This window comes from Carica papaya, chromosome 1, assembly GCF_054855325.1.
Source record: "Carica papaya isolate Zhongbai chromosome 1, ASM5485532v1, whole genome shotgun sequence".
Lineage (NCBI taxonomy): Eukaryota > Viridiplantae > Streptophyta > Magnoliopsida > Brassicales > Caricaceae > Carica > Carica papaya.
In genome coordinates this window covers 30,554,251-30,579,358 of record NC_142309.1, presented here as the reverse complement: position 1 = coordinate 30,579,358, position 25,108 = coordinate 30,554,251, and the positions used below count along the sequence as shown (strand labels likewise).

General features: G+C 36.1%; 5 protein-coding genes and 1 long non-coding RNA gene across 19 annotated transcripts; 3 read left to right on the top strand and 3 right to left on the bottom strand.

The window, feature by feature from the left end:
• Positions 1-258: 258 nt before the first annotated feature.
• On the bottom strand, positions 259-5,347 carry LOC110826052 (HSP20-like chaperones superfamily protein). 5 transcript variants are annotated; one of them, XR_015814530.1, is made up of 5 exons: positions 5,060-5,347; positions 4,535-4,588; positions 1,814-2,029; positions 512-1,265; positions 259-461 (listed from the first exon to the last, which is right to left on the bottom strand). XR_015814530.1 is itself a non-coding variant. In XM_022056633.2 (3 exons), the coding sequence occupies exons 2-3, from the start codon at positions 1,974-1,976 to the stop codon at positions 1,000-1,002; spliced, it is 429 nt and encodes a 142-aa protein (XP_021912325.1). In that variant the 5' UTR covers positions 1,977-2,029; positions 5,060-5,347; the 3' UTR covers positions 259-999. The 5 variants fall into 5 exon arrangements, 1 of the variants encoding a protein (XP_021912325.1); XR_015814528.1 differs by lacking the exon at positions 4,535-4,588 and adding an exon at positions 2,917-3,168; XR_015814527.1 differs by lacking the exon at positions 4,535-4,588 and having other exon boundaries at positions 512-707; positions 993-1,265.
• A 410-nt stretch (positions 5,348-5,757) lies between these two features.
• On the bottom strand, positions 5,758-9,092 carry LOC110826054 (HSP20-like chaperones superfamily protein). 6 transcript variants are annotated; one of them, XM_022056643.2, is made up of 5 exons: positions 8,944-9,086; positions 8,473-8,798; positions 7,109-7,985; positions 6,875-7,006; positions 5,758-6,367 (listed from the first exon to the last, which is right to left on the bottom strand). In XM_022056643.2, the coding sequence occupies exons 3-5, from the start codon at positions 7,905-7,907 to the stop codon at positions 6,135-6,137; spliced, it is 1,164 nt and encodes a 387-aa protein (XP_021912335.2). In that variant the 5' UTR covers positions 7,908-7,985; positions 8,473-8,798; positions 8,944-9,086; the 3' UTR covers positions 5,758-6,134. The 6 variants fall into 6 exon arrangements, with proteins under 6 accessions (XP_021912335.2, XP_021912332.2, XP_021912329.2 ...); XM_022056640.2 differs by having other exon boundaries at positions 6,875-7,985; positions 8,473-8,573; positions 8,671-8,798; XM_022056637.2 differs by having other exon boundaries at positions 6,875-7,985.
• A 1,551-nt stretch (positions 9,093-10,643) lies between these two features.
• On the top strand, positions 10,644-13,491 carry CUC3 (NAC (No Apical Meristem) domain transcriptional regulator superfamily protein). The gene is made up of 3 exons (XM_022056623.2): positions 10,644-11,366; positions 12,133-12,407; positions 12,736-13,491. Exons 1-3 carry the CDS (start codon positions 11,162-11,164, stop codon positions 13,336-13,338), a joined length of 1,083 nt encoding a protein of 360 aa, XP_021912315.1. The 5' UTR covers positions 10,644-11,161; the 3' UTR covers positions 13,339-13,491.
• Positions 13,492-13,562: 71 nt separating this feature from the next.
• LOC110826044 (uncharacterized) lies at positions 13,563-17,662 on the bottom strand. 2 transcript variants are annotated; one of them, XR_002541979.2, is made up of 4 exons: positions 17,483-17,590; positions 16,272-16,425; positions 15,824-15,871; positions 13,563-13,905 (listed from the first exon to the last, which is right to left on the bottom strand). It is a non-coding gene; the product is annotated as an uncharacterized LOC110826044 (long non-coding RNA). The 2 variants fall into 2 exon arrangements; XR_015814521.1 differs by lacking the exons at positions 13,563-13,905; positions 15,824-15,871 and having other exon boundaries at positions 16,093-16,425; positions 17,483-17,662.
• IRX9 (Nucleotide-diphospho-sugar transferases superfamily protein) lies at positions 16,794-18,425 on the top strand. Its single transcript, XM_022056624.2, has 3 exons — positions 16,794-17,598; positions 17,686-17,908; positions 18,050-18,425. Exons 1-3 carry the CDS (start codon positions 16,925-16,927, stop codon positions 18,158-18,160), a joined length of 1,008 nt encoding a protein of 335 aa, XP_021912316.1. The 5' UTR covers positions 16,794-16,924; the 3' UTR covers positions 18,161-18,425.
• Positions 18,426-19,079: 654 nt separating this feature from the next.
• LOC110826041 (protein IQ-DOMAIN 2-like) lies at positions 19,080-25,081 on the top strand. Of its 4 annotated transcripts, XM_088210518.1 has the most exons (7): positions 19,080-19,095; positions 19,571-19,974; positions 20,538-20,640; positions 20,780-21,112; positions 22,821-23,030; positions 23,468-23,587; positions 24,043-25,081. In XM_088210518.1, the coding sequence occupies exons 3-7, from the start codon at positions 20,566-20,568 to the stop codon at positions 24,742-24,744; spliced, it is 1,440 nt and encodes a 479-aa protein (XP_088066644.1). In that variant the 5' UTR covers positions 19,080-19,095; positions 19,571-19,974; positions 20,538-20,565; the 3' UTR covers positions 24,745-25,081. The 4 variants fall into 4 exon arrangements, with proteins under 4 accessions (XP_088066644.1, XP_021912313.1, XP_021912312.1 ...); XM_022056621.2 differs by lacking the exon at positions 19,080-19,095 and having other exon boundaries at positions 20,541-20,640; positions 22,821-23,042; XM_022056620.2 differs by lacking the exon at positions 19,080-19,095 and having other exon boundaries at positions 22,821-23,042.
• The last annotated feature ends 27 nt before the right edge of the window (positions 25,082-25,108 follow it).

Genomic DNA, 25,108 nt, shown 5'->3' with positions numbered 1-25,108 from the left:
AATAAAATCTAAAACTAAAATGGCATTTACCGTTTGAGCTTTTAATGAACTCAATTCCAATATTGATTAATTATAAGATATTTAATTTTATACACATAAGTATAATTTTTATAATTAACAAAAATGATATAAAATATAATATCATGTAACCAAACTTCATACGAATTAAAATGTAAAAAACTTATCACTACCTTTAATTTGTGGTGAGAGCTACACAGAATGAATGAAATTTGAGGAAGAAAAGTAGATTCCAAGAGCTAATGAATTGCAAATTCTATAAAAATATATGTTTACAACACTTTCTCTCTCGTATCTTTGTTCAAAAAAAATTATATAAACAAACTTTAAACGTTCCTATTATATAGATCTACCAACTCTGAAGCATCAAACCACTTTTCTCCCAACATGTCATTCAAGCAAATTCCATATGCAAAATGTCAAAAGCCTATACAATATTGACTCTAATAAGAGACACAACCATTTTACATACGTTATTAGAATCATGACCAACCTAACACTATACTTGTTTTTGGGTGTGCAATCAATCGGAAGGGTGCGATATCAAATTTCAATTCTGCAAGAGGACAAAAGGAAAAGAAAAACCAGTTGCCTTGGGGTCGATGCTCCCCACATTTTGACCACTTCGAGAAATCCCATCTTCATAATAAGTGGGAAGGGTTGAGGGGGAGGAGAAATAAACAGTTGGGCTGCAAAATAAGGAGAGATTGATGAAGAAGATGATGCAATTGACAAGAAACCATCCACTTCACCATTGATTCTATCGATAATGACCCAAAACAGGACAGTAAGAGATGTAAAAAACTCTCGACTCAGCCAATATTAAAAGCTCATATTCATACCAAGACTACAAGATTGACTAACCACATTCACATTGGGCAATGCCAGACAAAAGCTATTTCAGAACAGACCACATGTAATCATTGTTCATGCCAGAAAGGTTGTGCAGGCGGCAAGATAAATTACAAGCTTACATGCATTTCAGCACCGCCCATTCACTGCCACACTTGGTTTTTTGTGTTTCATTACTACCCCTTCCAGGACTCCATCAGCCCGGAACTTAGGAGCAAACAGCCGGGGATCAACTGGCCCAGGCAGATTGAAAGAAATGGTGAATGGTCCAGGTCGGCACAGTTGCTGCACATTCATTTGGTACACATTTGATGTCTCTCTAACAACTTCTCCATCTGTTACCACTCCTTGCACTTTTACCCTCCCATCACGCTGGATCTCACATTTTAAATTACCTGCACGGACAAGCATTGTGTAGGCACCTTATATACATTTTGTATAGGTGTAATGAGGAATTGGATTTTATGCCACAATAAGGCCATCCTTGGAATAAGTTCATAAACTTTGTTAAATTCGTTTGCAAGTTCACACAAGTTCAAATAAAGACGATAAAAGTGTTTATTAAATGATGAAAAAATCTCATACGAAATTTAATGCGAAATTAGAGTAATGCACATCAAATATTTGATGAAACTTATAATATATTGTTCCAAATCTAGGTAAAATTCTATATGAGATCAAATTTTTATCTTTTTTCTAATGGATACATCGTCGTGTAGTTGAGTGGAGCGTGAATTTGCAAATATGCGTCTGAACTTGTTCCAAACAAAGCCTAAATCTTTCTAAATTCATTTTCTCCAGCAATTTCACTTTCAGGTTTCTTCTACAGTATTCTGTTGCTCTGGATTGCAAATATTTGTTCTCATCAATACTTCTATTGTTTGCAGCCAGAAAAGTTGTCATGCACCAATGGCTTAAAAACAACAGAAGATGGGAACCTTACTTTGATCCTTACGTACGCCAGACAACACAACTCGAAAAAGGTAAGCACTGTCACTCACACCAATGTCGAGCAGACCAATAGCTGGTCCAGCACGAGATTCCTTAGCAGTTCCAGTGATAAAAACTGATCGCTTTAGTTTTGGATGATCAGCATAACCTTGCATTTTGGCACTATCTAAATTTGCCTCCTTCCAATGTCCGATATCTCCAGATCCACCTATTAGGTTCCAATGAGTAAGTACACAATGAAGCTTAAATAGGTTAATGTAGAAAATATTCTTCATTTGCAACTCCTGGTACATGCATGTATTAGAATTCTGACATTATTAAATTATCTAGAACTTTAAAGATTAGTGAAATATCTAGCATGGGGTGTAATTTTGCTAGCATTCAAGTGTTCAAGATGAAGTACACAATACAAGTATTGATACTAGAAGTCCTCAAAGGACCTAGCACACCACATTTGGTATAAGTAAAACACTGAGAGAAAGGTCATAACTCGTACTCACTGTAGTCCCATTTAACCTAATAGTATTTATCCTGCAAAAGTTTCATTGATGATTGAGATTTCATGAAGGACCCACTAGTGCATACTCAATATTCAATATTTAAAACAGAGTTAATCTCCAGCGACATTAGCAACTAACAACTAACAAAGCAATCAAATGTAGTGAAAATATAGAAAAAGAGAAACAAAGAAAATACTCATAGGATGTCTAGGTATCTAGTTAAGCACACAATATCTTCAAGTAAACCAACACCACAATAGTGTTATGTACTCACTTGCAACAAGCAGCTGCTGAACTGAGTTCCATAAGGATTTTTGTCATGAGAACATATACAGGGGGAACATCTTATTAAGTGAAAACAAAATCTAGTAGCAATAAAATGTTGGGACAATCTTACAACATTCTATGCAATACTTCTAAATACAAGGCTAAAGGGACTGTAAAAACGCAGGGAGGATGCAGTCCTCATTGATAGTGGATAAAGAAAGGAAATTCAGATAACTAATCATTAGCGCTAGGACTTCAAAGGCAAAACTCATCTTCCACACTTGTCACTTTACGTTTCCAAAGTATAAACAAAACCTAAAATTTAGACCTGCTTCTGCAAATATACATGTGGTACGCCCATGGTGTCTTCATGAATAAATTGTACAAGTGACAATCCCCTTGGAGCCTTTCCAAGCTATCAGTTGATACAAACCAAGAAAGTTGCAGCATCTAATTCAATTTTCTAGACAAACAAAAGAACTCGTTCTTGCTGACCAGATAAGACATACTCCTGTCATGCTCTGCCATCTTCCCATTATTTCCTTCGCCTTATTTTCCATGACCCTAATAAGCCGGAGACCTGAAATCACCGATTCCACTTAAGTTTTATTGGTAACATCAACTTGCTCTCATGGTCTTAGTGAAAGCTTGAACCATCAACTTTAACTGTACACATTAACTGCACACTTTTCATTTAAGCTTAGTCTCCAGATTCTCCACTAGAAATTAACTATGCTAAGTGAATCCAATTTTTGAAAAGGATAAGTGACAATCTGACCATTAATTGAACAGTACAATTAAGTTAGTGCACGTGTCTTTGCATCTATTACCAAAAACAGGTGTTATATAACCTTCCAAACAAGAATGTGAGAAACTGCTACTTATTAAAACAATTACAAAACAGAGAGAGGAAGAAAGCCACAAAAACGGAAACACATCAATGGAATGACTTCCTATCTGCGACAAAATCCACGTGAGGAAAGGAACAGTAAAAGCTTGACCCATTATTGGCAAGATAATGGTCTACTTCTTCACATCCACTGTGCAATGTATGCAGTTATTGATAGATAGAAGAATCATGGTATGCACTTCCGTGTACTATCTAAAGCTTTACGTTTATCTTGTGGGGATCATATTCGCGCTGAGACCATAGTAGATAAATTTGAAGGAAAAGAGACATAACTTTGGATTTTGTTGATTTACTACATGATGAGTTTGTTGAAGAAGATAGAAGATGTGGTATAACATTAGGAAACAAAAGTAAAATAATGCAAAGACAGAAAGACCCATTTGAAGTTACTAGAGCCTTCCAATCAAGGCTAGGCCGTCTAGCCTCAAAAAGCAGACGATGTTTTTAGCTAAAGTCAAGTCTAATTCCAGACAGTTTGACCTAAGTAGTGCTTGACTTGGCACACAAAAACATTCCCAGTTCTGATTCTCTATATTCGTATATGTGTATACATAGACATATTTGGTACTTGAAAATGAACACTAATGTTTCAAAAGATGAAATAAAATGTCCATAAGTTTGAAATAATAAAAAGTCATTTTTAGTGTTCAATAAATTGTAGCATAGCACCATTTATTCAGAGACTATTATACAGGTACATCTCTGTATGTTGGGAAAATAAAGCTTGGTTCACTTGTTTTACAATCGCCTTCTTCGACAGGAAAAGGAAGGCAGATGGCATATTTCTTTGGCCAATATCCAAAAGACACATTTAACAGTACTTTTCTCCTAAAACACCAAAGCAGAAAGATGGGTCAGAGAGGATGACAATCGTATGAAACATCTTAGAACAAAAATCCAATGCCTAATTATTTAAACAAACAATGCATCAGACAAGCCCCTATCACAAGCTTGTGTAAGGAAGGATCATTTCTGACACAAAACATCGTATATTAGCTAGGAAATCTCACTTCTCATATTATAAAAACAAGTTTACCTTCGAGCCAAGTTCTATCAATTCCAGCAAAAACAGATTGAGAGCCACAATCCACTGTGAGATAAATAATTATTCAGACTCCGCAATGGAGGTGAAAGTCCATTCAGAATGTTGGAAACAAGAGAACTATTAAGCATTAATAGCGAAAACAAGAAGCAAACCAACTGTATCAATTCTCCAGAGAGAGCTAGCGACGTTGAACTAAAAAAAAAAAGGAAAAAGGACCCATCCTCTTTGTGTAATCAAACAACGAAGCAGAACTGGTTAAGTAGACCGAAATCACCGAACCACGCTAGAAAAAGTAAAGAACAGAAAGCGAAAAGGAAACTAACAGAAGCACCATCAGCATTAACCATAAGTTCTCTAATACTGCGAATCGCAAATAACACGAATTAACCACAACAAAACCCTAATTTCTACAAAGTATGGAGAATCCATGAGTAAAGACCAAATAGACCAAAAACGAGGGAACTGCGAACCGGAAAAGCACGTTAACAAGCAGAGATCAATGGTTTATAGAATTACCCAGTAGCCTTCCGGGGGCAAAACGACGGCGTCCGAGTAGTTGGTAGGTCTGTGTCTCCGACTCTCCGGACACTTCTCTACAGCGGGGTTAACATTGTCACGCTGGTAATGGCGGTAGTTGGCTCATCCACAATAACCGGACGCCACACAAAACAGTAGACAACTCTCTGTGCAATCTGGTTTTTGAATCGGCGAAGAGGGCGACTCGCTGCCGCCCATAGTTTCATTGGCGGCTTTTTCGCTTTTTTTTTTTTTTTTTTTTTTTTTTTTTTTTTTTTTGGGGCCTTCAAGTTTCCTAATGGTTTATGATCTTACAAAATATATAATTTTTGAATAGCTAACATTCATACATATAACTTTTTTTAAAAAAAAAACTTGTAAGTGTATAATTATTTAAATAAAATTAAATGCTGTAGCGATATGTAATCATCTGAGTAGATGTATGTTAATACAGTATTATCACTAAATATTTTTGTTATTTCCATTTTATTTTATTTTGGTAGCATATAAACTAATGTAATTTTTCAAAATAAGTTTTTTAAATATTCAAATAACACGGTTTATAAATTGCATTTATTTATTTATGCTTAATAAAGATATAACTCAAAGTATTATTTTAATTAAAATGACCAAAAGAGAGTTTATAAGTCTTCTAAAATACGAGAACTTACAACATATATAATTATTTACCAAACATGTAAATAAATTTAAACTCATATTATAAAGAATAATGTCTTTTTCCCAGTTTCATCAGGCTGGGTCCAAAAAACATACAGACTGGTGTCACTGACATCTCTAATAACAATAATTAGAAAATTAAAAAAAAAAAAAAGGGTAATGAGGATTGTTATTTATAAACATCAAAGATGATATATAAGTGTGATCAGTATGTTCTCCACCGTCAACTTTCTCATACAGGCATTTGGCCACATCACATTAACAAAGTAAATAAGGCAGCAGCCTCGAAAAAACACAAGTGTATTCAAGCCTTCATATAACCCAAATGAGATTACCATCGACAACTGGACTCAGCCCAGTCAAGAGAGTGAATACTGGTGTATCTGGAGACCTAACATTACAGCTTTATGATAACTGCTTCAAAAATGCCATCAGATCTAAAGTTTGGTGAAAATAGCCTTGGATCAACAGGTCCCGGAAGATTAAAACAAAGTGTGAAAGGTCCAGGTGGGCATAATTGCCGGAACTTCATCTCAAAAGTCCTGGAGCGCTTCTTCACTGTTTTTCCACCAGTTATTGATCCTTGAAGAAGAACTCGTCCATTGGGTTCAATCTCGCAACTGAACTCACCTATGGAAACAGATATTGTTATATAATTAGAACCAAAGAAACCAGTACCAGAGACAGCTTATCATGAAGACTTGAACAGTAAATGAAGATGCATGGCGGTGCAGGAATTCACTGTGTTCATCAGACCCATAAACCAACGACACAATATAGAATGGATTTATAACAATTTATTTGGTACCTATTCTAAAATACAGTGTTTCAAAATTGAGTAAAAGTAACCCCGAACATGTGGTCGTTCTTAGGCAGTTTCAATGGTAATTGTATCACCCAAAAGATCCATGGATACTGTGTTATAGGGCAGAGAAAAAGGCAATTCCCACATAGTAGAAAAGTTGAAGGATTTATAATTCCAAAGGCTAAGCAGAGGTACCAAAGTTTGGAGCATCAATTTAGTTGTGACTTAATCTTTAGATTAACCACCACAGTTGTAGCATCAGTTATCAATCTGTACCATATATCAGAAACTAATAGAGATTAATCAAAAGCTTGGAACAAAAAGAGACATACAGAAATTCTTCCTGACTCCAGGCAATGCAACTCGGAAGAAGTACGCAGCTTTGCTAATTCCTATATCCAGAACGCCAACAGGTGGTCCAGATATCCCTTCTCTTGCAGTCCCAGTAAAAATGATTGATGGATCTGAAACACATTCATGCATATGTGAAACAGCTAAAAGAGAAAAGATGGCAGGTCCATCTGTTTTGCAAATATCATTTTGAGGTTTTGATGCAGAAGCAGTACAGGGAAATGCTGGCATTGACAATGGATCGCAGCGCCTTCTCTTATACGTTTCCATAAACTTCATAGATGAATCATTGTTTCCATTGGGATCACATCTATTAACTGTCCCTTCAGTATCTATCTTAAATATTCCTGTAAACTTTGCTGACAAACTACCATTTACATAGGAAACACATCTGGCAGCAATCTCGTCATGACTTGTCACCCAATTATTCTCATCTTCACCTTTTCCATCCTCGCGTCCAGGTTGGTAAGATAGGGATTTGATTTTGTCAAGCTTCAAATCATTCCTACCAGATAAGCATCTGAACCTTTTCAGGTCCTCCTCTTTTATGTAAGATGTCACAGGATTATCAATGAGAACAACGCCCTTCACAATCTCGTGCCTTGCTGAGTACCTTTTATGTTCATGAATATTCAGAGGGAAAAAGCTTGGGAACTGCCGACAATCTTCTAACAGTGCTGAGCTTGGCAAAGGCAGCTTACCCTTAAGATACATATGCAACATATTTGGTTCCAAAACAAGGCCAGAATTAGCATTCCTCAAGACATAGTAATACAAGCTCTGTAGCTGAGAAGTGCTAAGAAATGAAGAGCCCAGATTCTTTGAAGTATATGGCGGAAATCTTTTGGCTATCCTGTGAGATGCTGAACACCTAGGATTATCGGAGTACACATCAGGACCAAAGTAAGTACTCATAATAAAATTGAGCAAGAAATGTTGATCATTGAATGATGGCTTCTCCTCAGACCCCTTAGAAGGATTGTTGTTGTTATTCCATCGAGATGGAAAATCCATGCTTCCCAACGTAGCTTCTTCCAAGACTCTAATGTCATTCACATTTTGTGAAATAAGCAAAGTGGACCCTAGTCATACCTGAATAGCAGATAGAAATTAAAGATGCAATAATACAGATGATGCAGCTCTATCTTACTTGGTCTGATGATTATTTATTGTTTCACATGCATTTTTCCCAGTGCCTTTTATCCTTGTTGAATTGAAATCAGACTTAAGCAGGAAAATTATCTCATGAATAAAAGTAGGTGGATTTGTAAATAAAGTATCCCAATAAACAATGACAATGACAAGCATACAATTCTTTTATATTTTACATAAACATGACATTACCTCCAGTGTTACCCCAAAAACTTCTTTTTTAAGTTTCACACTCACATATACAGTGCTAAACACAATAAAATCAGCTTTCTAAGAGAACTAATACAAATTTGTACTATTTTCAAAAATCAATTCCATTAGATTCTTTCATGAGACAGTTAAACACCACATAGAACTCCATGAATTGGTAGTCTTTCACGAGAAAATTGAACTTTACCAACTCTGGAAAAAACCCTGCATTACGTACCTACATTGAACTGCCCCCTAACGAGCAACTTAAGCAATCCATTTAAAACCCAGAAAATTTGACCCTTGAATAGCTGCTACATCTCTGTCTATATCCAATATCTACAATCCCAATTTGCAATACTACATAAAAATGTTAAATCTGCATATTCATCAAAATAGAGGAAAATGGTTTCATGGGTGGCTTTGCCTTGCTCACATTCTCTCAGAGGCTAAATCACCAGCCGCGAGTAGTGTTTGGAAACCTCGTTGAAGTATAAACTCACTACTCAGAACTAAAATTGCAGCTTCATGAAATTACAGATTTTCTTTCGTTCAAACAGTTAACTGTAAAAAATGTAATGACAAGGAAAAAAGAAAAGTAATACAAGTTCGATCTATGATTCCCATTTCTATGAAGATAAAATAAGTAAGTAATAATCAAAGGAAACCTCAAATTAGCGAACAAGTGAATGGTTTGGCATAAAATTACCTTATTTTTCATGGGAAAAATTGATTGTCGCTGACGAAATACTTAGGCATTCGATGATTTTTAATAAAGGAAACAAAATAACTTTAATTTGCATTCAAGGAAAACTTGAGAATCCTTTATAGAGGTCAACATATGAAAGAGACGGGGACACAAAACCGTGGCAGTCTTTGAGAAGGGGGAGCTCCAGGAGACGCGGGTCGGTTCGATGTCCAGAGCACCGACCCACTTTTTGTTTGGGCCCTTTTAGATGCAAAATGGTAGCCCATGTTTAAGATAAATGAAATTTATAATTTTAACGTATTCATACTTAATTTTGTATAAAATTTTAAAAAATTCTAAATAAATTTGAGGTCATGCATTTAAAAATTCCATCTACATATTAAGTAAATTTAAAATTTTTATAGAATTTAGTTGTAAATATATTAGTATAATAAAAAAATATATATATATTAGTATAATAACAAGTTGTAGTGCATTATGTATTAAAGTCCAAAACAATTTAAAATTTTAGGGTTAAGTTTGATTAAAACTAATTAGTTTTTGGATTGATTAATTAAGAGAAATTAGAAGGTGGCTATATAAAACAATATGTATAGGTACAGCAGAGGTAGTTGTAAGTAGACTTACGTAAAGCTATAAAGAGGGAGTGAGCTGTAAAATTTATTTGTATAGGATTGAGAAGGGAATGGCATTAGATTCTTGGGGGGTGTTGTTATCTTTTACTTGGTAGACTTACTAAGATCGCTTTTACTGTCTGCATCTGGATATAGAGCAGCTTTGCGAGTTAGGACAACCACCCTTCGATTATATAATCCTCACTTCACTTTTTTTCTCTCTCTCTCTCTCTCTCTCTCTCTCTCTCTATATATGTATTTTGTATATACATATACACGTGCAACGCCGGCATTTTAACTGCTGTCTTCCCATTATGAATGTCGTTGCTTCACCTCAACCCAATTCATTTAATTAGGTGATGAAATTCATAAATTCTGCCCAAGGAATTAATGTAGGTGATGAAGTATAATAATTCAGTTGTGTACATTTTGAGTAAATAACACGTACAAACATAGAAGTTGTCAATATGCGATCGTTTATTTGTAAGAAATGCAGAAGTTAAAGCAATCGGGAATTATGAAGTCGTGGGTTTTTATTACTGCAACATATTACGTGTGAAAGAAGGGTTATATATATATATATATATATATGTTTGAGTTATATATGATGAGGTTAGGAGGCAAGCATATTATTGAAAAGAAATGGCTGGCAGCGTGATAGACTTCAAAACGGGTTATTGTAACCCCAGAGAAGAAGAAAACAGAATCTAAAGAATTTTCTTTTTGGTGGGAAGGATTGAATATAAAGAAATAAGATTATTATATGTTTTTTTTTTTTGTAAAAGAAAAAAAGAAAATTGCAGTTATTGAAAAAGCTAATTTCGAGGTTTGGCTCTGCGAAAGAGGAAAATAAAATTATGAGGATCACCGCATCAAAATACAACATTGGGTTGAAGAGATACGACAATCTTGCTGTACAATTTTTTTTTTATAATAAAAAAACAGTACTGCTACACTCTGCTACATGCATTATATTTCGTGTACATATATATATATATATATATAGAGAGAGAGAGAGAGAGAGAGAGAGAGGAATTTGGTGATAAATAACGCTCTCACTGTTGAGATAGGTAGAGGTTTTATTTTCTCGTGTTAGAGATGAGGACCTGACTCTGCTTCATAAATTTCTCAAACATATTCACAAGAGCACGCATAAATCTCTGAAGAAAAATAATCTAACCAAGAAAAAAAAAAAAAAACTAATTCGCATTTATTTCCCCCCACCTTCCTCTCTCTCTCTCTCTCTCTCTCTCTCTCTAAAATCTCTTGTATTTCAGAAAAAGTAAACTCTCTACTTCCAATAATTTTTTATTTTACATGATTGGGAAGCTTTTCTTTTATATATTTTTTTTTCAGGTGCGCTTTGTAGGGCCTCCCAAATCTATCTATAGCTTCATCTTCTCCACAACTCGCATTTACAAACCTCTTCGGATTCTCTCTTCTTTTTTTTTCCTTCGTTTTCAGTGCGCTTCAAACCCTTCTCTACTCTCTCTCTCTCTCTCTCTCTCTCTCTCTCTCAACATATATATAAATATACATAGTATATTCATCCTTTGGTTCGTCTTTAATTTAATTAGCAACAAAGAGCAAGTGCTTAAGCGGACATGTTGGCTGTGGAAGATGTTCTCAGGGAACTTGGCGTAGGGGAAGAAGTGAATGAGCAAGGGCTACCACCTGGGTTTAGGTTTCACCCCACTGATGAAGAGCTTATTACTTTTTACTTGGCTTCTAAGGTGCTTAATGCCACTTTTTCCGGTCTCCATATTGCTGAGCTTGATCTTAATAGATGTGAACCGTGGGAGCTTCCAGGTATGCTTTATAACTATATTTACAACTCTCTCTTCCTTCCTTTTTATTTTTTTTATTTTTTTTCTAATACATACATATATATTTCAGTTTTCTGACATGGTTGGTTTTTTCCTTTTGTCTATGATTATCATATACCAGACTATTTAAGTAGCATAAAACTTAAAAGCACAAACAAGTAGACATATTGCTCGATTGTGGGTCTAATTATTACAATTCCCCAAGAAATTCCTGAAAAAAGAAAAAAAAATCCTGGCAGTAGTGATAGATATACGTTTTGTCTTCGTTAGTAAATTTCGCTCAACTAATTCCAGTATTAAGATTGTTGATGAAATAGTACTGGCAGACCATGACTTCAGGCTTCAAGTTCATCATAATTTTCAGAATTAGCCCTACCTACCCATACAGTGCAATAGAGGAGTCTAGTTGGTCGATTAAATCATCTTGGTTTCATCCGCTTTTAGCATTAGCTAGGTTGATTGTGATTTTTAATAGGTATATACATGTTGTGACAGTACCAAGTCATGTTTTAATAGGTATATACATGTATACATATGGATATATGATTAATCTATTTATGTGGTACAGCAAAAATTAACCCACAAGAGCTGTTTCCATATTTATATATTGTGTGGTTGAAAAATCAATGTTTATACAAGAGGGGTTGTAGGTTGGTAATTAATGTTGAGAAAGGGAGTTGGGTGAGGTGTGAATGAAACGGGGATATATGTAAAAATGAATTAATTAATGTGGATGAATATTGTTTCAGATGTGGCAAAGATGGGAGAGAAGGAATGGTACTTCTTCAGCCTAAGGGACAGGAAATACCCAACGGGGCTTAGAACCAACAGAGCAACAGGGGCTGGCTACTGGAAAGCCACAGGCAAGGACAGGGAGGTTTACAGTGCCTCCACCGGAGCTCTTCTGGGAATGAAGAAAACCCTCGTCTTCTACAAGGGTAGGGCTCCCCGCGGAGAGAAGACCAAGTGGGTGATGCACGAGTACCGTCTCGACGGTGACTTTTCTTTTCGCCACACGTGCAAGGTAAAAACCCTTTCCCCTCCGCACGTGCTCGCCCTGCCAACCTCTTTATATCCCTACTTTTTATTTGTCGTTTTCCGGGTTGACTTACTCTCTATCACGTAATATTTAATTTTTAACCTTTGGGGATAGTTTTTGACGTGATGGGGTTGATATGACAACCCCTTACCCTCCCTCTCTCATTTCTATTCTCATCACAATTAAACATTAATGATTAATCCCAAGTTAACAGGATCAACCATGATTTCATTTACGACTCTGATCTTCTTCTTAACTGGAATACTAGCCACTAAAGTTTTGACGATATATATATGCGTGAAATGGAGTGCAGGAGGAATGGGTGATCTGCAGAATATTTCACAAGACGGGGGAGAAAAAAAATAGTGTAGCAGCAGCAGCAGCAGCTTCAGTTTTATCTCCCTCGAGGTCGTCCTTGGCCCCAGTACTGCTGGAGAACCAAACACCATTGTTAGAGTCTCAGACTCATCAAACCAGTCCTGGAAACCCTTTCGTCACCAACCACCACTTGAAAACCCTAATCAACCCACTTCTCTCCCAATCAAATGCCTTAATCAACCAGCTCTCTGCTGCTACTAATAACACCAACTCCTCCATCCTCTTCAAGTCTCTCCTCTCACATCAACAACAACAACTCCCTAGTACTGTTACCAAACAGTGCAAGACAGAGGCCACCTTCTCCCATTTCCAAATATTACCCGTCGATGCTAAGATGAATTGGATGGACAAGATTAATCACATAAGCAGCAGCCCCTTGTTTTCTGATATGGATTCCAGTATGTTGGGGCCACAAGGCGCTGCTGTCGATGACACGTCCACTTCAATTGCTTTCAACACGCTCGCTAATTTTCACCTCATGTTAGACCAACCCATCACACTCCCTCCTGCTGCCGAATCTTGGCCGTCCATTCCCTAGCTAACATCTTCTTCGTATGTTAATAATTGGATTTTCTACTATATTCCTCTATATATATATAAATATATATATGTATGTACGTATGTTGTGTGTGTATGTGTAATGTGTGTGGCATTTTGTCCGTACACCATCATTATATATAGAATCTTTATATATGAGTTATGTAATGTCGCTGTACATGTCCATCCATGCACGTATCCTCTATTATTTATGACTTGTTGGAGGTTTTTCTATATAAATGGAGTAGTAGCTAGTAAATTAAGTTCGTTTTTCTATTTTTAATTAGTAAATATTTATGTAAACTCGGGAGAGTAGAAAATATTTGGCTGCTAAATTGGGGTTTTGAGAGAAGTGATGTGACGGGATGAATAGGAAAGAGGGTGGTTTTGACGTCACCTTAATTAATTTTTATGATTGACGATGGGATTGGGACACCTCCTCCCCGGCCGATCTGCATGCAAGCGTACAGGAGTAGGTTTGTATAAGGGCAGCAGCTAGCTACTCAGTATAGGCTCTTTGTCAAGTGCCAGCAGACGCTCGTATACCATCATCATCTTCGTCCTACATCTAGAGATACTACAAATATATTATTACATAAAAAGTAAAATGTTATAATAACATCAAAAATCACACTCGCTACAATATATTCAACTTTTAAGAACAGTTAAAAACCATTCAAAAGCCTGTCAAAATTTCCTTTACCAAATGGTAAAGACTGTTCCTTCTGTAGCAATATTGGTCTTCCAAATGTTTTGGCTATGACTAATAATTTTGTCCTACATAAACACTTAAAAAGGCAGAAGACCATCAACATGATCAGCTAGCTAAGAGACACTAAAAGCACAAAAAGGCCCAAGTTGTTTATACATCCACACTGGACGGCCCTGATCCATAAGAAGAAAGAATACGTCCCAAACGATTCATAGCCTAATCAGACCAAGAGATGCCAGGGCTCCTTAGTAACTTCCTCCTAATCTACTTTCCATGCATTTACCCACCCAACAAGTGTGTTATCTTCTCCCAAATTCCAAAATTTCCCATCCTTATCTATACGAACAGAAACATTCTTTACCATTTTTATTCTAACCCCATTACCAACAAAAGAAGTCATGTAAAACCTAACATTGTCGCCCACTCAAAATCAGATCCGCATTTGGCATAGAATTAAGTTGCTTGCTTTAAAGAAACCAAGTCAAAAACAAACAAGCCGGATGCATAAGAGATAGCATGTATACATGTTTGGTGAAGGGCACACTCAGTAACTTGTCAGCTGAGTGCATACACAGAACTCAGTCAGACATGCTTCTGCAATGCAATCCAAGATTTCTTGTTAAGCTCCAGAAAGGAACTCCATCAGATGTGGAAAATGATTTATTCCTCTTATGTCCAAGGGATATGTTTAAGCATACTTAAAAGATCCCAACTTAGAGTTCAATTGCAAAGCTATCCATTCAGTTATACATACTACAAATAAAAGCAGGTCAAATGAACACAGATGAGGGGCCTTGGTTAGACAATTATCTGGCATTGATAAAACATATTAGCATGGTCAAGTCATACTCATACATTAATCAGTCCTGCGAGTCATACATCCAAGTTTTAAGGAACATTTGACATGAAGACTGTCACATTGCAAAGTCCGGGCATCCAGAAAATAATTTTACTTGGTTCAAATTTAAAGGTTTAAAAGGATTTCCACAAATCCATCCATGGGTAGAATCAAACACCAAAAACTACACTAGTTAAGACTAAACAGGACATGAAGGATGTGAAACACATACTACGTGATACAGACTATTAATTATTTCTTATGCATTTGTTCATGTCCTAAGTGCAACTATGTGCATGGATACATATCCAATTTAGTGGGATAATAATAACAGAGTACTGCAAGCCAAGACTAAAAACAGGAAAATCAAATGAGAAGAGGAACAAAATATATATGATCCCCAATGCCTGTTCTCCCTAGCATTTTTTAATCCTCATCGACTCTCATCCTACATTTACAACTCGAGAACGTTTATAAGAAAATAAATATCAAAGAGAAAAGAAATAGAAAAGTCAGCATATCAATAAGGATCTTTGACTCAGTAAACTACTCGTATATTACCCAAAAGTTTCAACTAAAGAGTGGCAAGTTGGTACACAAGAAGTAAAACTCAATTAAGTAGAATCCTAATTGAACAGATAAGCAAAGCACCACCAAACCTATCATCGAACATCTTCTAAACTTATTCACAAGTTAACCACTGAGCTTCTTGAGTTCACAACTGGGCAATCTGTTAATGTCACACCCCTATGCAATCTATTATTATCACCCAAATGGTGTTCATTAATAAAACACATAAAAAACCCATACATCAGAAGCTAAAAGAACGAAGAACTGAACAAGTGATTTCAGCCATAAAAACGTCATGAGTTATCAGGTATCACTTTTCTCATGCTTTTAAGAGCAAAATTTACACATAAAGAACTTAGTGTTTACCAGATGACAGGTCAAAGTGTGGAAGAAGATCCGACCGTTTATGCAGCTCTACAATCAGGTGCAGTCATAGCATCCAAAAAAATTCAGGTTAGAGAAATACAAGGATTTAACCACTCCAGTTAGGGATTTAAAGGAAACATTGGGTGATGATTCACAGGGTTAATAGCCTAATCACAAAGTTAATTTTCGTTCATTATCAAGACAAAATTCCCTAAAAATTCAAGGACATTCAGTTTAATCATAAGTCGACCAATGTGATATCACAAGACTTTTGACGAACACGTGATGGGGTTTATTCAACAAACGTCAAAGAAGAAGAAAACTTGTTTCGAACATTCAATCTTGACAATCGAACACATACAAGTTCGCCATTGTAAAAAAATCAAAACCACTACAATCTTTTCGAAGATTGCATTAAAAAGAGGGGGATTTTCATACCAATACTCACCCGACCACGGAAGTTTTGAAAGGGAAAACAAGGTACAGATTTACGCGCAACGGAGGTTATCTTCCCGTCGGAAGGAATGCCAGAAAATCGGGGCAGCGCTCTGGTTTGACTCGGCATCCAGCCCCAAGTCACTTCAGTCCCCCCCGTCAGTGCGCTTCAAAACAGAGATGTTTTAGACCTTGAGAAAGTTGTCCATTAATATATTCTAAAAACATGTTGCATGCCACTATTATTTTATATTTAGAATTAAATTTAATTCAGTTGATGTCATGCTACATGATAATGAATGTAATTTGTACATTTTAATAATTAATTCAAATTCACTATGATATATATGGATTCATAGATTAGAACAAAATATTTGTCAAATAATTACTATTTGGTTTTTATTTGTTTCATTGCAAACTAAGCAAAAAAAAAAATAAAAAAAAAACAAGAATATTTGTTATTGTCAATTTCAACTTTTAGTTGCTGGGTTTCCATCCCAACAACCATTTGGTGCCAAACTCATTCTATTTTCTTTCACTTGAAGACATCCTCCCCTCCAAATAACATTTCTCGCCACTTCTGTTCAAATTCCCATCTTTTATATATATATATATATTATACTGTAATTATACTCTTGAATCCCTTTCCTTCTTCATTTCCAGACAATGGGATCATTCGATAGATCCAAGAAGAAAGTTCTGTTATGGAAGAAAGCTATCTTCCATTTCTCTTTATGCTTTGTTATGGGATTCTTTACAGGCTTTGCTCCAACCAGTAAAGCTCCAATTTTGTTTAGACAGTATCCTCCTTCACCCACATCACAGCAAGCTCATCAGCTCTCCAGCAATACCAGTATTTCACCAACACCTCAATCGCCCCGGCCAGTCCCAATCCCAGTCCCAGTTCCATCAACTTCTAAAGAAGCAGATGGTGCAAAGTTAATAACGAAAATGGAAAAAGGAGATGAAGAAGAGATGAGCCCTAGAGCGCTGATAATAATAGTGACTACGATTATTAGCAAAAACAGTCCTGGTTATGAAGGAGTGTTTTTGAGGAGGTTAAGTAATACTTTGAGGTTGGTGGATCCGCCATTGTTGTGGATGATAGTTGAAGGGCAATCAGATTCTAATCAAGTGTCGGACATTGTTAGCAAAACAGGAATAATGTATAGATATTTGGTGTGCAAACAAAATTTTAGTAACCCAGAAACTGAGTTAACTCACCACAGAAACCTTGCTCTCAGTCACATTGAACACCACAGGTTGAGTGGGATTGTTCATTTTGCCAGTCTATCCAACACGTACGATCTTCATTTCTTCCATCACCTCCGAGATATTGAGTATGTAAATTATTATTTTTTTAGATATTTATTTATTTTCAGTAGGATGTAATAATTAAATAAAAAAAACAATGTGTAAATTTGCAGGGTATTTGGGACATGGGCAATGGCATTAGTATCAGCAAAGAAGCAGAAGGTGAAAATTGAAGGGCCTGTATGTGAATCTTCACAAGTAATTGGATGGCACTTGAATAATAAAACTGGGCCAGATAATTACAATATTCATATTTCGACTTTTGCATTCAATAGCTCCATTCTTTGGGACCCTGAGAGGTGGGGTCGACCTTCATCTGCTCAACGCACCAACCAGGTATACATACATATATACTTATAAAATAAGATATATACTCAATTATGAATTAAATATATATATATATATATCATTAATACAAAAATTTAAAATTTACTGGATTTTGGCTATTATTATTATTATTTTTTTTTTGTTTGACAGAATTCAATCAAATACGTGAAAGAAATAATTGTTGAAGATGAGGGAAAATTGAAAGGAATCCCACCATCAGACTGTTCAAAGATCATGCTTTGGCATTTTCCGTTTTCCTGATGTAACTCCTCCAATCAGTTAATATCAGCTTTCGTGTTTTATGCATGGAGAAAATTAATCAAGAAGACGGCATATCATCTCAAGAAGAAGAAGATACACTTTTAAGATGAGTGAAGAAGAAAACTGATCCTGTATGTATATATATATATACACTTACAATGCAACTGTCAAGTTTCTTTTTCAATTTTTGTCCCCGTAGAAATTTGTAAGCGTGTTTACTTTATATGTAGTTTTTAAAAAAATAAAAATTCATTTATTCTACTAATCAACCTTCCTAAATTTTATAAGTGATTAAAATTGTTTGAGTACATACATATCACTCATCGGTACATGTCAAAAGTTATTTCTTTCAAACGTATCAATTGATAATAAGACCGCTCCAAATGTCAAGCTAACGTCCCCCAAATTCAATTATAACACAGGTATTAAACAGTGGGTCCAATTCATGATTTGCCGCTAATAATACACACACACACACACACACACATAATAATGTGTGCATTGGAAAATTCTGAGACGTGAGAGCTACTAATTGGGGGTTGAGATGGCTAAAATTGTCCAAGTTTTTAAAAATTGTGTTCAAATTACATTTTTACTTTTGTTTTTTTTCATTTGAATTAATTCTGAACTTTTCAAAATATTCAAATTACCCATTTAAATTAATAATTAACTTACATGATTGATTGATGAAATATATAATTCAAATCTATGTAAAAGTCACGTGTCATACATATGAATGTCCTTATAGACTCACTATTCCTTTTTCCATTTGTGTTCTAAAGGCACGTTTGAAAGAATCCATCATTATTAATCAAAACATTGTTCATCGTTCCTGGTTCATCCACTGCCACTGCCACTGCCACCCTTCATTGAAAGAGAGTATCGCTACCGGCTTCATCAATGGAGTCCAAAGAAGTCTTATCCACTTTTGCCAAGTAAGGTTCAAAAGAGAAGTATGAAACAATAAAAGAGATTTATGAAAGGTTTTCACAAATGTCATCCAAATAGGAAATTAGCGACCTTCATGTGTTCTACTTTCTTGTTCTGAGATAAAATTGGCAAGTAAGGAGGTTTAATTCAAGCATGAAACCCATACAAGCCAAAAAATCAATGAACTACTTACTACCCACATAAGATAGGATGATTTTTAATCAAATTACAAGCAAATACGGTAATTAGATTACTTAAAAATTAAAAAAAAAAATTCTTTTAGTTCCGGAATAAATATTTATTTTTGCAATCAAAATCAAGCATTAATTAAGAAATTTACAATCTCATCTCGCTTCATATGCTAAATATAATAAGAACAGAAAGCATTTGGTCGTACCTTTTTTTTTTAAAAAATTCATGTAATTTCAACTTCACAATTTATTATAAAATGAATAAATCCCATGTTTCTGATTTCATTAGATTCGTTGGATACCTTCCTCTTCCTCAGCTACTTGGCAAAAATGGAGATGTGATTGGCAGCATGTTAATTGACAATGGGGCCCAGTTAACCAACCCAAACATTGGGGACGCGCATCGACACCAGCTGTGTCTTCCTCATATTCTTCCATAATTGAAAAAATCTCCCAGATCCAATTCTTCTTTCTTCTTCGTCTCTTGCTTTATATTCACAAAACACAACTTACAGACAGTTTGCAACTTTTTCAACCTGTAATCTTTTTGTTTCTCTTGTACATACAAGGAAGAGGAAGAAGAAGGAAAATGAGGGAGATGTAAGATCTTTTCAAGTGAAAGAAGCAGCTCTCTTGAGATCTGCCCTTCCCACTTAGCTTCCAGACACTTATCTTTTACTTTCTCTCTTTCTGGTACGCTGTCCTTTTCTTCTGGACCTCAATTCAATTAGACGATTGGCTATTTACTAGAATTGTTTGCCTCTTCTGCGCAATCCCTTTCTCTTTCAGTAAATCTCACTGCTCTTTTACTGCTGATAGTGCTTATTTTTCGGACTTGCGATTTTGTTGGATAAGTTTTTGTTAAATTTAGCTCGTTTAATCTGTTCTTGTTGGATGAGAAATCTAGGGGAAAGCATAGATGTAGCAAACTTCTCTCGGCGTTTGATTGTAAGGAGCCGCCGACAGTAGATACTGTCTAGTTAAAATTGTGCATAAAATGGACATAAATTCTTCAGTCCTTCGGAATTTTGGACTGAGATTGCTCATTAAGTTTCTTGCTTGTGTTTACCTATATAGGTCATCACCATTTCTTTGAAGAAATTTCCTTTACTATTTCCATAATTTCTCTATTTATTGAACAAATTCAAATGATGCCTTACACTAAGCTTGCAAACATTAATGCATAATTGACAAAATCAAATTTAATTTGTTGAGTCTAGAGAAATTTCTGGAGTAATCGTTTGCTTTGGTTCCAGAAGGATCTAAACAAGGAACGATAAGGAGATGGGTAGGAAAGGGAAATGGTTTTCAAGTGTGAAAAACGCTCTTCGCCCAGAGTCCAAGAAGAAGGAAGAGGAGGTTTTAGAAATTTCTATTTTTATTTTATCTTTTGGTTGCAAAATTACATAATTACAATTCTCTCAGAGGAAAATACATAATCAGATCGAATTCCAATATTCTATTTTGGTTTTAATTAATTCACTTTGTGTGCTTCCAGAAATTGAAGAAGAAATGGTTTGGGCAGCAAGAAGATTCGAATTCCAATTCAGTGTCTCCAGATATTGTCATGGGACCTCCACCGCCGCTGCCGCCATCCCCACCACCTGAAGATGTGAGATTAGTTGAGGTGGATGATGGAGAAAGCAAATATGCTTACTCTGCAGAGGTTGCCACTGCTGCTGTTTCAAAGGTTGCTGCTGCTGCTACTTCCCAGTCTGCTGTGAAGGTTGATCAAGGTACCGTACTTCCAACAATACCTCCTCATTTTGTTGGAAAAACAAAGAAGGAAGTGGCAGCCATCAGAATTCAAACGGCATTTCGAGGATACTTGGTATAATTTATTTATTTTGCTTCTAGGCTGTTCAATTTACTGGCTGTCATTTCCTTATAGAATGCCCAATTTCAGTGGCTAGTCTATTTAATCAATGGTATCAGTTTTATGACAGCTAAATCTCACTAACCAAAACCACTCTTCAAATTGCCTTATAAAGAAAGCATAGTCCGTAAGCAGCATTTATTGATGTTGCTTCCCCTCTGTGTTCTGCCCCTTCACTTTATAGTATATATACTCAAAGCTTAAAGTAAAAGCAAGAAAAAGAGAGAAGAAAGAATCTTCACATAGTTTGGCTATTTATCTACATCTAAGGAGCCACCTCTAACTTACTACCATGAATAACTCAAAACTAAAAAGTTAGCATTTTATTTTATTAAATGCATCAAGAAAAAGCTTAAAATTGCAAGATTGCCCCCACCCTGCTGGATAAAAAGAACATGCCTTTCGCTGAAGATATGGTTGTAGTTCACCATCGCCCTCCCCCCAAATATTCTATAGAAAGAAAAGAAGATTTCGAAAATCAAGTCTGGGATAGAACTAATCATCACTTTTCGGGGGGCGTGGGGGAGCGCCTGAGGGGGTGGCTTCTGTGTGAAATCCTCCCCCTTATGTGGAGTTTTTTGTAAAATGATATTCTCTCTAAAAAGTCAACACTCTCTACCTGCAGTCCCAGAGTTAAAGGGCTTACATCTCAAAAAGTTTACCCACAGTTAATAGGCAGTGGTTTTACTTTTCCTATACAATGGTGGAAGATTGGTCCAGTATGGTTTAATAGATTGGCAAAGGTTCTTAATTGCCTAAGTTAAAGGTGGCCTTGACTTTCAGTAGTATTCAGATCCCTGCTCATAAGATTATATTTTAAGGTTCCATATTTCCTGAGCGTCCTATTCTGATTAATTCCTTTCGTAGAGATCTAGTTTCTGTTAAAAGAAACTTCAGCTTCTTGACTTATGAATTAGAGGGAATATTGAACTTTCCACCAGTTTTCTATGTTAAGACAGAGACAATATCTAAGCCTATTGTGAAGAAAGGACAAAACTGACGCACTTTAAAGACGTGCTTTTCAAGACAAAAGTGTGAGTTGAAGGAGATGCAAATTCAGTTAATTAAGCATCTAACATATAGCTGATTTGCTAGTTCCAAAAATGTGCTTGTACTCCTTCGAAAAGAAAGAAATGTCTGTACTTGGAAATGATGCAAATCTGAAGCAGGTCAAACAATATAATTCACACTAAGGTGATGGCCAGAGATGTTGTGATCTTTGGAGGTTTGGATCTTTAGATAAAATGTTGGTACAGTATTTTTCTTGTCTCTCGTTCAATTTTTAAGATACCTGCACAATGCTGAAGAAGCTATCAATATTCTTTATGTAAAGTTTAGTTACTCTTTTCTAGGACATAATGCTTCTTCACTTAGTATGAAAACAGATTTAATCGGCAGATCAATGTGACATTTTCCCTTAAAAAACATTTTCCTTTATGGAGGTTGAGTTTCCTCTGGTTTGTTTGACTTCTGGGAAATTCTCTATTCCCATTTAATTAATTGCTTCATGGTTGGTGTGCATTTATTATGATGACAATCTAAATGTCTTTTCACAGTTTAAGTTCTTGCCCTCCTTTCAAGAAGGAAAATAATTCCTTCTACGCACATGCTTTGAAATTGTAATTCATTAACTGAATTTACTTTTCATATTTATTGTTTTCAGGCAAAAAGAGCACTGCGGGCTTTAAGAGGACTGATCAGACTTAAATCATTGATGGAAGGGTCTGTTGTTAAACGGCAAGCAGCAACAACCCTCAGATGCATGCAGACTCTATCTCGGGTGCAATCCCAGATTCAGTCAAGGAGGATCAGGATGTCAGAAGAGAATCAGGCTCTGCAGAGGCAACTCCTACAGAAACATGCGAAAGAGCTTGTGAACCTCCGGGTCTTTCTTTTTTATTCCTCCATTATGATTTATCTACCTTAGTTAACCTTTTCAGTTGGGATATTTTTCATTGTTTATTTGCTGCTGTGGAGTTGTCTGGTCACAATATTTTGATAATGGAAAACATAAAGCTGCATGTGAGTCTAGTTATGAGGGAGCTGGGGTTGTTGTTCCCTATTCCTCGAAAATGCATTTTATATATCAAAATAAAGCAAGTAATATCTAGTACTTAGGTCCAGAGACTGAAACATTTAATGATCTATCAAATAGGTTTATGGGGAAGTTGGTTTCAATACTGTATCTGGATTGCTACTAAAGCTATTAATTGTCATTTAGAGGATGACTTGGCTCATCACTTCAATGGAAAAAGTGGTTATTAAGTTATTTCGTCACTGTTGACCAGATTATTTTAAATGCTTGAGCAGATTGGGGAGGAATGGGATGACAGCACGCAGTCGAAGGAACAAATTGAAGCAAACCTACTTAGCAAGCATGAAGCATCAATGAGAAGAGAAAGGTCACTGGCTTACTCGTTCTCTCATCAGGTTAGTTATTTCATGCATTTCATTTATCTTTAATGCACAAATGGTGCGCTTGAAGGAGAGAAATATGGCTCCTGAACTTAGCACATGGTCTCATTGATTTGGAATTTGCTTGATGAGCTGTTTCATGTCTCAAGAAGTGGTGAATTTTTTTATCCTCCTGGTTCTCGAATAGTTTTTTTCTGATCATTGAATAGATACTGAATATCAGGGAATTGTCAGCAGACAATGAAAATAAAAAAACAAACTATCTCTGATCAGTATGTACTATGAGCCAGACAAATGTATCTGCTTAGTGGGGTAAAATTAATCTGTTCTTAAGGAGCAAAAGAGTCTGGTAGGAAGCAAATGAAAGTTCCACCAGTTTTCATTTGCAGTCTGAAAGAATTTTGGGTTCTGTTTTAAGTTGTTCGAAAAGCAAGCTCTGATTCTATCCTTTGAATGAAATCATTCTGCAGAAAACCTGGAAGAATTCCTCAAAATGTGTAAACCCAATGTTCATGGATCCTACCAATCCCAGCTGGGGTTGGAGCTGGTTAGAAAGATGGATGGCAGCCAGGCCTTGGGAAACTCGAAGCGCAATAGATAAAGAGCTCAACAATGATCAAGTATCCATGAAGAGTACCAATCGCAGCATCGTTGGAGGAGAAATCAGCAAATCTTATCTTCGGCATCAATTGAACTCTGACAAACAATCCCCAACTGCCAGTTACAAGCCAAGCCCAAAGGCAAATCTTCAATCACCTTCTACTCCTTCCAAGCCGGGTTCTTCCACAGTTACCAGAAAGTTAAAGCTAGCAAGTCCAAGGGAGAGTCTGGGTCCAGATGATGACTCTAAAAGCATGATAAGTGTCCAGTCAGACAGGTTTCGGAGGCACAGCATTGCAGGGTCATCTGTGCGAGATGATGAGAGCCTGGTAAGCTCCCCAGCAGTCCCAAGCTACATGGTGCCAACTGAGTCTGCTAGAGCGAAGACCAAGTTACAAACCCCACTAGGAATAGATAAAATTGGAACTCCAGAAAAAGGATCAGTCGGGTCTGCAAAGAAACGTCTTTCTTATCCACCTTCTCCTGCCAGACCAAGACGGCATTCAGGTCATCCGAAGGTGGAAGGCAGAGTAAATGCAGAAATAGTCGTGACAAATGGAGGTGGCAGTTGAGTTCATTTTCATAGAAAAGGAATGTGGAAGGAAAGCAAGTGCAGTTTGTAAAGCAAAGATGAAAAAAGAAGATGAATACAACCATTTGGTTTATGAATGATGTACCAAACCGCTATTGTTGAAAAGTTTTCTATTCACGGTGCAGAACTGGTTGAAGTTGATATATTGTTATTTGTTCTACAGGAGTTGCTTCATATTCTTTCTTATTAATTTATTTATGAATTTTCATGTAACGTTTTCATCATTTGTTTCCAAGCAAATTATGTCCAGACTCGGTATACTTTATATCTCCCCTCAATTGAAATTTTATTTGAAGTGATCAAAACGCTTTTCTGGAGGTGTTTCTTTTGTGTTTTATTAGAAA